This window comes from Pseudophryne corroboree, chromosome 5 (assembly GCF_028390025.1).
Source record: "Pseudophryne corroboree isolate aPseCor3 chromosome 5, aPseCor3.hap2, whole genome shotgun sequence".
NCBI lineage: Eukaryota > Metazoa > Chordata > Amphibia > Anura > Myobatrachidae > Pseudophryne > Pseudophryne corroboree.
This window is the reverse complement of record NC_086448.1, coordinates 795,513,120-795,528,062: the sequence shown is the minus strand read 5'-3', so window position 1 is coordinate 795,528,062 and position 14,943 is coordinate 795,513,120. Positions and strand designations below refer to the sequence as shown.

Here is a 14,943-nt window from a genome sequence, read left to right as displayed (position 1 = left end):
GAGCGAATCTGGAAACCAGCAAAATGTAACCTGAATTTCAGCTTTAATATTTGCAAATGGACAACTGAGAAGCAGATCTTATCTATATACATGCACTGCATGACTGATGATGGTCTCTCCATCCAGAAGTGTTTCAGCAGATTGTTGCGACAAGGCATCAGCCTTATGTTGACATGGTTGCACCTTGGTTGAACCACAAGCTGGAGCTATTTTACTGAGGACCATGTAGCTGTAGGCGTTTCTAGAAAATACTTCAGTATGTCGGTCCCTCACAATTTTCATGGTTCAGCTGTTACCTCTGGTAACAAAGCTCCTGACTATTAATTAATAAGTTAAAATTCGATGGTTCTTGTGGCTGTAGACAGGCCGAGAAGGTCATGGTATATGGACATTCTCAATACTGCAATCATTTTACGATGTCTAACACTATGACCGGGCCTGTAAGTACTGATTCATCATCAAAGTGTAGGGATTCTGGCTTTAACTCTGTGGATTTGGGTATGGTTGTGCCTTGTAAATGACTGCCTCTTTAAAATAAAAAGTCTAAGCTTGGCCGGCAACCCATTCAGCAAACTTGGACAATATTACATCCTGCCCCAAACATCTAGCTGAGCCTGTGTACTGCAAGGTTCTAGTGCCCCCCCCAATGGATTCCGAGATAAAAAGGATTTAATGAATGTTGCGTAATAATCTCTCTGGTGTGTGCTGTTCCCTTTTAGGTGCTTGGGGTACTCAGTCAAGATGGAATAATGAGGTTCATCAATATCCAGACGTGCAAGCTTGTGTTTGACATTGGAGGCCATGATGACGGCATAGTGACATCATCTGTAAGCCCAAATGGGCGATACATTGCCAGCGTAATGGAGAATGGTAGTGTTACCTTGTACAGTGTCCAGGCATTGACCAAAGAAATCAATAAGGTGAGATATCTCTTACATCTTCCTGGGCCAGCTCGTCTCTTCCTACAGCTCTCGCCATTGGAGCTATAATTGCTGATCCGTGTGTCACATTCTATATTCCAGCCCCCTCCACCACTTGTAAAAGTAGTTGATTTAACCAAAGACAAGGACTCTACGGGGAACAAGTCTGGAACAAGTAGTGAGAGGGTTAAAGTCGCAGCAGGTCGGTCTTGTCGGCCTTGGAAATCCAAAGAAGAGATCATTAAGACTAGAATTCTACGACCAGACGGGAGTGACAGCTCGGATAATAAAGAGGTACGTTCTCCTGTTCACTCTCTGCTTATCTATATGCGGAATTCAGTGTAACATTGTCACTCTTTCCTCCAGTAAATGCTGTACAGGTTGAGTATCCCATATCCAAATATTCCGAAATACGGAATATTCCGAAATACGGACTTTTTTGAGTGAGAGTGAGATAGTGAAACCTTTGTTTTTTGAAGGCTCAATGTACACAATCTTTGTTTAATACACAAAGTTATTAAAAATATTGTATTAAATGACCCCCAGGCTGTGTGTATAAGGTGTATATGAAACATAAATGAATTGTGTGAATGTACACACGCTTTGTTTAATGCACAAAGTTATAAAAAATATTGTCTAAAATGATCTTCAGGCTGTGTGTATAAGGTGTATATGTAACATAAATGTATTCTGTGCTTAGATTTAGGTCCCATCACCATGATATCTCATTATGGTATGCAATTATTCCAAAATACGGAAAAATCCGATATCCAAAATACCTCTGGTCCCAAGCATTTTGGATAAGGGATACTCAACCTGTAGTAGGACATTCGGTTAAAGGATTAAGAAACTATTTTAACTAGTCATTAGTGAGTAGGTTCTGGCCACAGGCAGGTTGTGTGTCTAACTATTTTTCTCTTACGTCCTAGAGGATGCTGGGGACTCCGTAAGGACCATGGGGTATAGACGGGCTCCGCAGGAGACATGGGCACTACAAAGAACTTTTAGTATGGGTGTGCACTGGCTCCTCCCTCTATGCCCCTCCTCCAGACCTCAGTTAGATTATGTGCCCGGAGGAGATAGGGTGCATTACAGAGGAGCTCTACAGAGTTTCTCTAAATAAAGAATTTTGTTAGGTTATTTATTTTCAGGGAGCACTGCTGGCAACAGGCTCCCTGCATCGTGGGACCGAGGAGAGAGAAGCAGACCTACTTAAATGATAGGCTCTGCTTCTTAGGCTACTGGACACCATTAGCTCCAGAGGGAGTCGGAACGCTGGTCTCACCCTGCCGTTCGTCCCGGAGCCGCGCCGCCGTCCTCCTCGCAGAGCCAGAAGATAGAAGCCGGGTGAGTATAAGAAGAAAAGAAGACTTCAAGGCGGTAGAAGACTTCAGATCTTCATTGAGGTAAGCACGCAGCGGTAACGCTGTGCGCCATTTCTCACATACACTACACACACAGTACAGGCACTGATGGGTGCGGGGGGGGGGGGGCGCCATGGGCAGCAATAAACCTCCGGATTGGCATTTCAGGGCACATTAAGCTGCTGGGCAGTAAATGTAGAGATCCCCCGCCATATTTTGAAAATTACAGCGGGACCGAAGCCCGCCGCTGTTGGGGGCGGAGCTTGATCCCTCAGCACTAACCGCCATTTTCTCCACAGAACGCTGCAGAGAAGCTGGCTCCCCGGACTCTCCCCTGCTGAACTCGGTGATAGAGGGCTGGAAAAGAGGGGAGGGGGCATTTTCTAGGCGCAGTGAGTGTATTACACATTCATTGGTGATAAAAGCGCTGTCTGGGTTATTTTCCAGTATCTGTAGGCGCTGGGTGTGTGCTGGCATACTCTCTCTCTCTGTCTCTCCAAAGGGCCTTGTTGGGGAATTGTCCCCTTATAGATATATCCCTGTGTGTGTGGGGGTGTCGGTACGTGCGTGTCGGCATGTCTGAGGTGGAAGGCTCGTCCAAGGAGGAGGTGGAGTGAATGAGTGCTGTGTCTCCATCGGCAACGCCGACTCATGAATGGATGGACATGTGGCATATGTTAAATGCAAGTGTGGCCTCATTACATAAGAGACTGGACCTGGCAGAGTCCAGGGAAAAAGCTGGGGGTCAATCCACGGATTGGGCTGGGTCACAGGGCCCGTCGGGGTCTCAAAAACGTCCCCTATCCCAAATAGCTGACACTGATACCGACACGGATTCTGATTCCATTGTCGATTATGATGATGCAAGATTGCACCCAAGGGTGGCAAAGGGTATTCAGTGTATGATTATTGCAATGAAAGAGGTTTTGCATATCACGGATGACCCCTCTGTCCCTGAGACGAGGGTGCGCATGTATAAGGAGAAGAAACCTGAGGTAACCTTTCCCCCATCTCATGAGCTGAACGCGTTATTTGAAAAAGCTTGGGAAACTCCAGATAAAAAACTGCAGATTCCCAAAAGGATTCTTATGGCGTATCCTTTCCCGGCTCAGGACAGGGTGCGTTGAGAATCCTCTCCCAGGGTGGACAAGGCTTTGACGCGCCTGTCCAAGAAGGTGGCGCTACCGTCTCCGGACACGGCAGCCCTCAAGGATCCTGCTGATCGCAGACAGGAGACTACTTTAAAGTCTATTTATGCGCATACTGGTGTTTTGCTCAGACCGGCAATAGCATTGGCATGGGTATGTAGCGCAGTTGCAGCATGGACAGATACCTTGTCAGAGGGCCTTGATACCCTAGACAGGGGTGGTCTTCAGTATGCCAAATGTCGGGATCCCGGCGCACAGTATACTGGCGCCGGGATCCCGACACCCGGCATACCGACAGCTATTCTCCCTCGTGGGGGTCCACGACCCCCCTGGAGGGAGAATAAATAGCGTGCCCGCAGCGTGGCGAGCGCAGCGTGGCGAGCGCAGCGAGCCCGCAAGGGGCTCCTTTGCGCTCGCCACACTGTCGGTATGCCGGCGGTCGGGCTCCCGGCGCCGGTATGCTGGTCGCCGGGAGCCCGGCCGCCGGCATACCATACTACACCCCCTAGACAGGGATACCGTTTTATTAACATTAGCCCACATTAAAGACGCAGTCTTATTTATGAGGGACGCTCAAAGAGACGTTGGGCTGCTGGGTTCCAGAGCCAATGCGATGGCTATTTCTGCGAGGCGAGCTCTATGGACCCGCCAATGGACGGGTGACGCAGACTCCAAGAAACATATGGAGGTTTTACCTTACAAGGGTGAAGTGTTGTTTGGGGATGGGCTCGCGGACCTGGTTGCCACAGCTACCGCGGGTAAATCTACATTTTTACCTTTTGTTCCCCAACAGCAAAAGAAAACTCCACAGTATCAGATGCATTCCTTTCGGTCGCATAAGGCCAGAAGAGGTCGGGGCTCCTCTTTCCTTGCCAGAGGTAAGGGTAAAGGGAAAAGAACACCTGCGTTGGCTAGCTCCCAGGAGCAAAAGTCCTCCCCGGCTTCTACAAAATCCACAGCATGACGCTGGGGCTCCCCTAAGGGAGTCCGCACCGGTGGGGGTACGTCTTCGACTTTTCAGCCAAATCTGGATTCTTTCAGAAGTGGATCCTTGGGCAATCGAAATTGTTTCCCAGGGCTACAAGCTGGAATTAGAAGAGGTGCCCTCCCCCGCCGATTTTTCAAGTCGGCCTTGCCAGCTTCACCACCAGAAAGGGAGGTGGTGTTAGCTGCAATTCAAAAGCTGTGTCAACAGCAGGTGGTGGTCAAGGTTCCCCTGGTTCAACAGGGAAAAGGGTATTATTCAACCCTGTTTGTGGTCCCGAAGCCGGATGGTTCGGTCAGACCCATTTTAAATCTGAAATCCCTAAACCTGTACTTAAAAAAAGTTCAAATTCAAGATGGAATCGCTCCGAGTGGTCATATCCAGCCTGGACGGGGGGGATTTTATGGTGTCACTAGACTTAAAGGATTCATACCTTCATGTCCCCATAAACCCTCCTCATCAGGAATACCTGAGATTCGCTGAACAGGACTGTCATTACCAGTTTCAGACGTTGCCGTTTGGACTTTCCACGGCCCCGAGGATTTTCACCAAGGTACTGGCAGAGATGATGGTGATCCTGCGCAGGCAGGGAGTCACAATTATCCCATACTTGGACGATCTCCTGATAAAGGCGAGATCGAGAGACAAACTGCTGGAGAGCGTGTCGCTCTCCTTGAAAGTGCTCCAACAACACGTTTGGATTCTCAATCTGCCAAAGTCACAATTGGTTCCGACGACTCGGCTATCGTTCCTAGGCATGATTCTGGATACGGAACAAAAGAGGGTTTTTCTCCCGGTGTAAAAAGCCCGGGAACTCCAGAACATGGTCAGAGACCTGTTAAAACCGAAAAGACGGTCAGTCCATCAATGCACTCGAGTACTGGGAAAAATGGTGGCAACCTACGAGGCCATCCCCTTCGGCAGGTTTCATGCGAGGACATTTCAGTGGGACATTCTGGACAAGAGGTCCGGGTCCCATCTTCAAATTCATCAGAAAATAAGCCTGTCCCCCAGGGCCAGGGTGTGTCTTCTGTGGTGGCTACAGAGTGCTCACCTCTTAGAGCAGGCATTCCCAACCACGGTCCTCAAGGCACACCAACAGTGCAGGTTTTAGTGATATCCAGGCTGCAGCACAGATGGTTAAATCAAAATAACTGAGTTACTAATTAAGTCACCTGTGCTGAAGCCTGGATATCACTAAAACCTGCACTGTTAGTGTGCCTTGAGGACCGTGGTTGGGAATGCCTGTCTTAGAGGGTCGCAGGTTCGGCATTCAAGACTGGGTTCTGGTGACCACGGACGCGAGCCTCAGAGGATGAGGAGCAGTCGCACAAGGAAGAAATTTTCAGGGACTATGGTCAAGCCAGGAGGCTTGTCTACACATCAACATACTGGAGTTGAGGGCCATATACAACGGCCTACGACAAGCGGATTATCTTCTTCGGGGCCTCCCGGTTCTGCTTCAATCAGACAACGTCACAGCCGTGGCTCATGTAAACCGCCAAGGCGGGACAAGGAGCAGAGTGGCGATGGCGGAAGCCACCAGGACTCTTCGCTGGGCGGAAAATCACGTAAGCGCTCTGTCAGCTGTCTTCATTCTGGGAGTAGACAACTGGGAAGCAGATTTCCTCAGCAGACACGATCTCCATCCAGGAGAGTGGGGACTTCATCAAGAAGTTTTTGCAGAGATAACAAGTCTTTGGGGAATTCACAAATAGACATGATGGCGTCACACCTCAACACCAAGCTTCAACGGTATTGCGCCAGGTCTCGGGACCCTCACGCAGTAGCAGTAGACGCCCTGGTGACACCATGGGTGTTTCAGTCGGTCTATGTGTTTCCTCCTCTTCTTCTCATCACAAAAGTGTTGAGGATCATAAGACAAAAGAGAGTACAGTCGATACTCATTGTTCCAGATTGGCCTCGAAGGGCCTGGTACTCAGATCTTCAGGAAATGCTCACAGAAGATCCGTGGCCTCTTCCTCTCAGAGAGGACCTGTTACAGCAGAGGCCATGTGTGTTCCAAGACTTACCGCGGTTGCGTTTGACGGCATGGCGGTTGAGCACCGAATCCTAGCTGAAAAAGGTATTCCGGAGGAAGTCATCCCTACTCCTACTAAAGGCTAGAAAAGAGGTGACGGCAAAGCATTATCACCGTATATGGAGGAAATATGTGTCTTGGTGTGAAGCCAAGACTGCTCCTACGGAAGATTTCCATCTGGGCCGATTTCTCCACTTTTTACAGACAGGAGTGGATATGGGCGTGAAGTTAGGCTCCATTAAGGTACAGATTTCGGCCTTATCTATCTTCTTTCAGAGGGAATTGGCTTCTCTCCCAGAAGTCCAAACGTTTGTGAAGGGAGTGCTGCACATCCAGCCCCCCTTTGTGCCCCCAGTGGCACCGTGGGACCTTAACGTGGTCTTAAACTTTCTGAAGTCTCATTGGTTTGAACCTCTTCAAACAGTTGAATTAAAATTTCTCACGTGGAAGGTGGTCATGTTATTGGCCTTGGCATCTGCTAGGCGGGTGTCCGAATTGGCGGCCTTGTCCCACAAGAGCCCCTATTTGATTTTCCATATGGATAGAGCTGAGTTGAGGACACGTCCTCAATTTTTGCCTGAGGTGGTTTCTTCTTTTCACATGAACCAACCTATTGTGGTGCCTGTGGCTACGGGGGACTGGGAGGACTCCAAGTCCCTGGATGTGGTTAGAGCCTTAAGGATTTATGTAGCCAGGACGGCTAGGATTAGGAAAATAGAGGCTCTGTTTGTCCTGTATGCAGCCAACAAGGTTGGCACTCCTGCTTCTAAGCAGACTATTGCTCGCTGGATCTGTAACACGATTCAACAGGCTCATTCTACGGCTGGATTGCCGTTACCAAATTCTGTAAAGGCCCATTCCACTAGGAAGGTGGGCTCTTGGGCGGCTGCCCGAGGCGTCTCGGCATTACAGCTTTGCCGACCAGCAACTTGGCCGGGTTCAAACACTTTTGCTAAATTCTACAAGTTTGATACCCTGGCTGAGGAGGACCTTGCGTTTGCTCAGTCGGTGCTGCAGAGTCATCCGCACTCTCCCGCCCGGTTTGGAGCTTTGGTATAATCCCCATGGTCCTTACGGAGTCCCCAGCATCCTCTAGGACGTAAGAGAAAATAAGATTTTAAACCTACCGGTAAATCTTTTTCTCCTAGTCCGTAGAGGATGCTGGGCGCCCATCCCAGTGCGGACTAAATCTGCAAGGCTTGTGTATAGTTGTTGCTTACATAAGGGTTATGTTACAGTTGAGATCAGTCTTTAGCTGATACTGGTTTTTGTTCATACTGTTAACTGGTTGCGTATATTCCAGGTTATACGGTGTGGATGCTGTGGGCTGGTATGAATCTTGCCCTTAGATTAACAAAATCCTTTCCTCATATTGTCCATCTCCTCTGGGCACTGTTCTCTAACTGAGGTCTGGAGGAGGGGCATAGAGGGAGGAGCCAGTGCACACCCATACTAAAAGTTCTTTGTAGTGCCCATGTCTCCTGTGGAGCCCGTCTATACCCCATGGTCCTTACGGAGTCCCCAGCATCCTCTACGGACTAGGAGAAAAAGATTTACCGGTAGGTTTAAAATCTTATTTTGTCTCTTACATGGCCTTTTCTATTTCATCCACTAGGGGACACTGGAGTCCTTATACTTTAGGGGTGTGAAGCTTGAAACCGGAGGTGTGGCACAATCTAACATTAGAATTGTCTGCACAGCCGGCTCCTCCCCCTTCACATCCCTCCTCCCTCAGTTTTGAAAATTGTGCTGGAGGTAGCACATGGAGCTTTGAGCTCCTGACTAGAATTTTTTTTTTTTTCCCTTTCTCTCTTGTTATGGGCTGCGTCACCCTAATGAAAAGGGAGACAAAAGCCACAGATTTATGAGAGACAAAGATCCCTCTTGAAGGGATCTGCATCTCTCGACAGCAGGGAGCAGTGCCCTGCAGAAAAGGTTTAATAATGGAAGCGGCTCCCTATGAAAAGGGAGACAAAGCCAGCGGTGTGTCAGGAGACAAAGATCCCTGTTTGAAGGGACCTGCATCTCCCGATAGGAGATCCTCATCACGGAGTACAGTGAGTACTGGGGTAAAACCAACCCTTCGATAGCTCAGCTAGACATAGTAGCTGCTGCGTCCCCTTCCCTTCCCCCCGCGACTTCTTATCTAAGCAAAAGCGCACAGCATGCTCCGTTGTGAGACCAGGTGAAGGGCCCTGTAGTGCGCGCTCGCCGGCGGGAGACAGAGTGACGCGGCTGCACTGAGGAGGGGAGGCGCTGCTGAAGACGGGTAAGAGCCATTAGCACGGCCTGTCGGAGTTTAAACGCTGCCTGTATAGAGGGACGCAGTGCTTCCTAGCAAGTATACCGCGCCACTAGGGGACCGGGTGAGAGCGGTCCCGCAGCGCGCGCGCTGAAGGTCAATAGGGAGTTAGTATTCAGCGCAGCTGAGGAGCCCTAGCCGCGTGTAGGCGGTAAAAGAGACGGCTACAGAATGCTTCAGTGGTACATCACTTTAATATAATACAAGTGATGAAAAAATTTCAATGGCGGCCATCTTATTTTCCCCATATAGGCGCCAATCTGAGTGGCTGGGATTAACCCTCCCCCTATTATATGTTCTATGAGACATTGATATAGGATTAGCTCCCTCTGCTGGTAAGAGGAGTTATAAGTGGTTCTGTAATCCTATGAGAAATGATATAGGATTAGCTCCCTCTGCTGGTAAAAGGATTTATAGGAGGATCTCCTGAAGTAAACTTATTAACTATTTATATTTTCTAAGGAATTCTATACAAAAGATCCTGAAGAAAATACTGGGAAGCACATGGACAACCTCACCATCGTAGCTGATTTACAGTTCGGGCTGTGAGGATTGCAAACCGGCTGGTGACATTTTTATTTAATATTTATTTCTCTGACGTCCTAGTGGATGCTGGGAACTCCGTAAGGACCATGGGGAATAGCGGGCTCCGAAGGAGGCTGGGCACTCTAGAAAGATCTTAGACTACCTGGTGTGCACTGGCTCCTCCCACTATGACCCTCCTCCAAGCCTCAGTTAGATTTCGTGCCCGGCCGAGGTTGGATGCACACTAGGGGCTCTCCTGAGCTCTTAGAAAGAAATAGACTTAGGTTTTTTTATTTTCAGTGAGACCTGCTGGCAACAGGCTCACTGCAGCGAGGGACTAAGGGGAGAAGAAGCGAACTCGCCTGCTTGCAGCCGGATTGGGCTTCTTAGGCTACTGGACACCATTAGCTCCAGAGGGATCGACCGCAGGCCCAGTCCTTGGTGTTCGGTCCCGGAGCCGCGCCGCCGTCCCCCTTACAGAGCCAGAAGCAAGAAGATGGTCCGGAAAATCGGCGGCATGAAGACTCAGTCTTCACCAAGGTAGCGCACAGCACTGCAGCTGTGCGCCATTGCTCCTCTCACACACTTCACACTCCGGTCACTGAGGGTGCAGGGCGCTGGGGGGGGGCGCCCTGAGGCAGCAATAAAAACACCTTGGCTGGCAAAAATACCTCAATATATAGCCCCAGGGGCTATATATGAGGTAAATACCCCTGCCAGATTCCATAAAAAAGCGGGAGAATAGGCAGCGGAAAAGGGGCGGAGCTATCTCCCTCAAGCACACTGGCGCCATTTTCCCTCACAGCTCCGATGGAGGGAAGCTCCCTAGCTCTCCCCTGCAGTTTACAACACAGAAAAGGGTTAAAAAAGAGAGGGGGGGCATTTAATTTAGGCGCAGTATACATTATATAAAAAAAGCAGCTATAGGGGACATAACTTAGTTAGTCCCTGCATTATATAGCGCTCTGGTGTGTGCTGGCATACTCTCACTCTGTCCCCCCAAAGGGCTTTTGTGGGTCCTGTCCTCGTTTAGAGCATTCCCTGTGTGTCTGCGGTGTGTCGGTACGGCTGTGTCGACATGTTGAATGAGGAGGCTTATATGGTGACGGAGCAGAGGCCGATATATGTGATGTAGCCCCCTGTGGGGCCGACACCAGAGTGGATGGATAGGTGAAAGGTATTAACCGACAGTGTCAACTCCTTACATAAAAGGGTGGATGACGTAACAGCTGTGGGACAGCCGGCTTTACAGCCCGCGCCTGCCCAGGCGTCTCAAAGGCCATCAGGGGCTCAAAAACGCCCGCTCTCTCAGATGGCAGACACAGATGTCGACACGGAGTCTGACTCCAGTGTCGACAAGGTTGAGACATATACACAATCCACTAGGAACATCCGTGACTTGATCCCGGCAATAAAAAATGTGTTACACATTTCTGACATTAACCCAAGCACCTCTAAAAATGGGTTTTTAGGTTTGGGGAGAAAAAACAGGCAGTGTTTTGTTCCCCCATCAGATGAATAAATGAAGTGTGTGAAAAGCGTGGGTTCCCCCGTTTAGAAACTGGTAATTTCTAAAAAGTTACTGATGGCGTACCCTTTCCCGCCAGGAGGATAAGTTACGCTGGGAGATATCCCCTAGGGTGGATAAGGCGCTCACACGGTTGTCAAAAAAGGTGGCACTGCCGTTTTAGGAACGGCCACTTTGAAGGTACCTGTTGATAAAAGACAGGAGGATATCCTGAAGTCTGTATTTACACACTCAGGTACTAGACGGAGACCTGCAGATCGTGCTGCTGCAGCGTGGTCTGTGACCCTGTCAAACATGAGAACATATTAAAGACGTCGTCTTATATATGAGGGATGCACAGAGGGATATTTTGCCGGCTGGCATCCAAAATGAATGTAATGTCCATTCTGTCAGGAGGGTATTAGAGACCTGTCACGGGACAGGTGATGCTGACTTTAAAAAGATTCTGCCTTATAAGGGTGAGGAATTATTTGGGGATGGTCTCTGGGACCTCGTATCCACAGCCACAGCTGGGAAGAAATATTTTTACCTCAAGTTTCCTCACAGACTAAGAAAGCACTGTATCAGGTACAGTCCTTTCGGCTTCAGAAAAGCAAGCGGGTCAAAGGCGTTTCCCTTCTGTACAGAGACAAGGGAAGAGGGAGAAAGCTGCACCAGTCAGCCTGCTCCCAGATTCAAAATTCTTCTCTCGCTTCCTCTGAGCCCACAGCATGACGCGGGGGCTCCACAGGTGTAGCCAGGTACGGTGGGGGGCCGTCTAAAAAATTTCAGCGATAAGTGGGCTCGCTCACAGGTGGATCCCTGTTTTTTTTCAAGAAGTATGTCAGGGGTACAAGCTGGAATTCGAGATATCTCCCCCCAGCCGTTTCCTAGATTATGGCTTGCCGACAACTCCCTCAGGCAGGGAGGCTGTACTAAAGGCAATTAATAAGCAGTATTCCCAACAGGTAATACTCAAGTGCCCCTACTTCAACAAGGACGGGGTTACTATTCTACACGGGTTGGGGTACCGAAACCGCATGGTTCGGTGTGACCCATTTATATTAAAATCCTTGAACACATACATAAAAAAATTCAAGTTCAAGATGGAATCGCTCGGGGCGGTTATTGCAAGACTGGACGAGGGGGATTACATGGTATCCCAGGACATCAAGGATGCTTACCTGCATGTCCCCATTTACCATCCTCGCCAGAAGTACCTCAGATTTGTGGTACAGGATTACCATTACCAAGTCCAGACAGGACTGTACAAGGCACCGAGGGTGTTTACCGGGGTAATGGCCGAAATGATGATACTCCTTCGAAAAAAGGGAGTTTTAATTATCCCGTACTTGGACAATCTCCTTATAAGGGCGAGGTCCAAGGAGCAGTTGCTAGTCGGGGTAGCACTATTTTGGAAAGTGCTACAACAGCAGAGTTGGATTCTAAACAGTCCAAAGTCACAGCTGGTTCCTATGACACGTCTACTGTTCCTGGGGATGGTTCTGGACACAGACCAGAAATAAGTGTTTCTCCGGGAGGAGAAAGCCAAGGAGCTGTCATCTCTAGTCAGAGACCTCCTGAAGCCAAAACAGGTATCGGTGCATCATTGCACGCGAATCCTGGGAAAAAGGGTAGCTTCCTACGAAGCAATCCCATTCGGCAGGTTCCATGCAAGAACTTTTCAGTGGGACCTGTTGGACAAGTGGTCCGGATCGCATCTTCAAATGCATCGGCTGATACCCTGGTCCTTGGAGACAGGGTTATCTCTAAAATGGTGGCTGCAGAGTGCCCATCTTAAGGAGGGCCGCAGGTTCGACATACTGGACTAGGTCCTAGTGACCATGGAGGCCAGCCTTTGAGGCTGGGGGCAGTCACACAGGGAAGAAAATTCCAAGGACTTTGGTCAAGTCAGGTGACTTCTCTACACAGGCAAGGCCTATGCTTCAAAACCAGCCGGTACTGATTCAATCAGACAACATCACGGCGGTCGCCCATGTAAACCAACAGGGCGACACAAGAAGCAGGATGGCGATGGCAAAAGCCACAAGGATTCTCCGATGGACGGAAAATCATGTGTTAGCACTGTCAACAGTGTTCATTCCCGGAGTGGACAACTGGGAAGCTGATCTTCTCAGCAGACACGACCTCCTCCCGGGAGAGTGGGGACTTCATCCAGAAGTCTTCCAAAGGATTGTACACCTTTGGGAAAGGCCACAGGTGGACATGATGGCGTCCCGCCTCAACAAAAAGCTATAAAAGATATTGCGCCAGGTCAAGGGACCCTCAGGCGATAGTTGTGGACGCTCTGGTAACACCGTGGGTGTACCAGTCGTTTTATGTGTTCCCTCCTCTGCCCCTCATACCAAAGGTATTGAGAATAATAATAAGAAGGCGAGGAGTAAGAACGATACTCGTGGTTCCGGATTGGCCAAGAAGAGCTTGGTACCCAGAACTTCAAAAAAATTATATCAGAGGACCCATGGCCTCTGCCGCTCAGACAGGACCTGCGGCAGCAGGGGCCCTGTATGTTCCAAAACTTACCGCGGCTGCGTTTGACGGCATGGCGGTTGAACGCCGGATCCTGAAGGAAAAGGGCATTCCGGAAGAAGTCATTCCTACGCTTATTAAAGCTAGGAAAGAGGTTACAGCAAATCATTATCACCGCATATGGCGGAAGTATGTTGCATGGTGTGAGGCCGAAAAGGCCCCAACAGAGGAATTTCAACTAAGTCGATTTCTGCATTTCCTGCAAGCAGGAGTGAATATGGGCCTAAAACTGGGCTCCATTAAGGTACAGATCTCGGCTCTGTCGATTTTCTTTCAAAAAGAACTAGCTTCAGTACCTGAAGTTCAGACTTTTGTAAAGGGAGTGCTGCATATTCAGCCCCCGTCTGTGCCCCCTGTGGCACCTTGGGATCTCAACGTGGTGTTGAGTTTCTTAAAATCACATTGGTTTGTACCACTAAAAACCGTGGATCTGAAATATCTCACGTGGAAGGTGGTCATGTTATTGGCCTTGGCTTCGGCCAGGCGAGTATCAGAATTGGCGGCTTTGTCCTGTAAAAGCCCTTATCTGATTTTCCATATGGATAGGGCAGAATTGAGGACTCGTCCCCAGTTTCTCCCTAAGGTGTTGTCAGCGTTTCACCTGAACCAGCCTATTGTGGTGCCTGCGGCTACTAGGGACTTGGAGGACTCCAAGTTGTTAGACGTGGTCAGGGCCCTGAAAATATATGTTTCCAGGACGGCTGGAGTCAGAAAATCTGACTCGCTGTTTATCCTATATGCACCCAACAAGCTGGGTGCTCCTGCTTCTAAGCAGACTATTGCTCGTTGGATTTGTAGTACAATTCAGCTTGCACATTCTGTGGCAGGCCTGCCACAGCCAAAATCTGTCAATGCCCATTCCACAAGGAAGGGGGCTCATCTTGGGCGGCTGCCCGAGGGGTCTCGGCTTTACAGCTTTGCCGAGCTGCTACTTGGTCAGGGGCAAACACGTTTGCAAAATTCTATAAATTTGATACCCTGGCTGAGGAGGACCTGGAGTTCTCTCATTCGGTGTTGCAGAGTCATCCACACTCTCCCGCCCGTTTGGGAGCTTTGGTATAATCCCCATGGTCCTTACGGAGTTCCCAGCATCCACTAGGACGTCAGAGAAAATAAGAATTTACTCACCGGTAATTCTATTTCTCGTAGTCCGTAGTGGATGCTGGGCGCCCGTCCCAAGTGCGGTGTATCTGCAATACTTGTACGTAGTTATTGTTAACTAAATCGGGTTATTGTTGAGCCATCTGTTGAGAGGCTCGGTTGTTTCATACTGTTAACTGGGTTTCGTATCACGAGTTATACGGTGTGATTGGTGTGGCTGGTATGAGTCTTACCCGGGATTCAAAATCCTTCCTTATTGTGTACGCTCGTCCGGGCACGGTGTCCTAACTGAGGCTTGGAGGAGGGTCATAGTGGGAGGAGCCAGTGCACACCAGGTAGTCTAAGATCTTTCTAGAGTGCCCAGCCTCCTTCGGAGCCCGCTATTCCCCATGGTCCTTACGGAGTTCCCAGCATCCACTACGGACTACGAGAAATAGAATTACCGGTGAGTAAATTCTTATTTTATTTATTTATATTTTAATTTTTGGGTGTCATTTTCC

General features: G+C 49.2%; 1 protein-coding gene across 2 annotated transcripts in view; it reads left to right on the top strand.

Moving 5' to 3' along the window:
• Positions 1-14,943, top strand: part of TBC1D31 (TBC1 domain family member 31) — a 102,663-nt gene that overhangs the window by 24,502 nt on the left and 63,218 nt on the right. For both annotated transcript variants that reach the window (XM_063924436.1, XM_063924437.1), the window contains exons 7-8: positions 720-920; positions 1,023-1,214. In XM_063924436.1, coding sequence (XP_063780506.1) covers positions 720-920; positions 1,023-1,214 — 393 coding nt within the window. The remainder of the gene's footprint in view (positions 1-719; positions 921-1,022; positions 1,215-14,943) is intronic.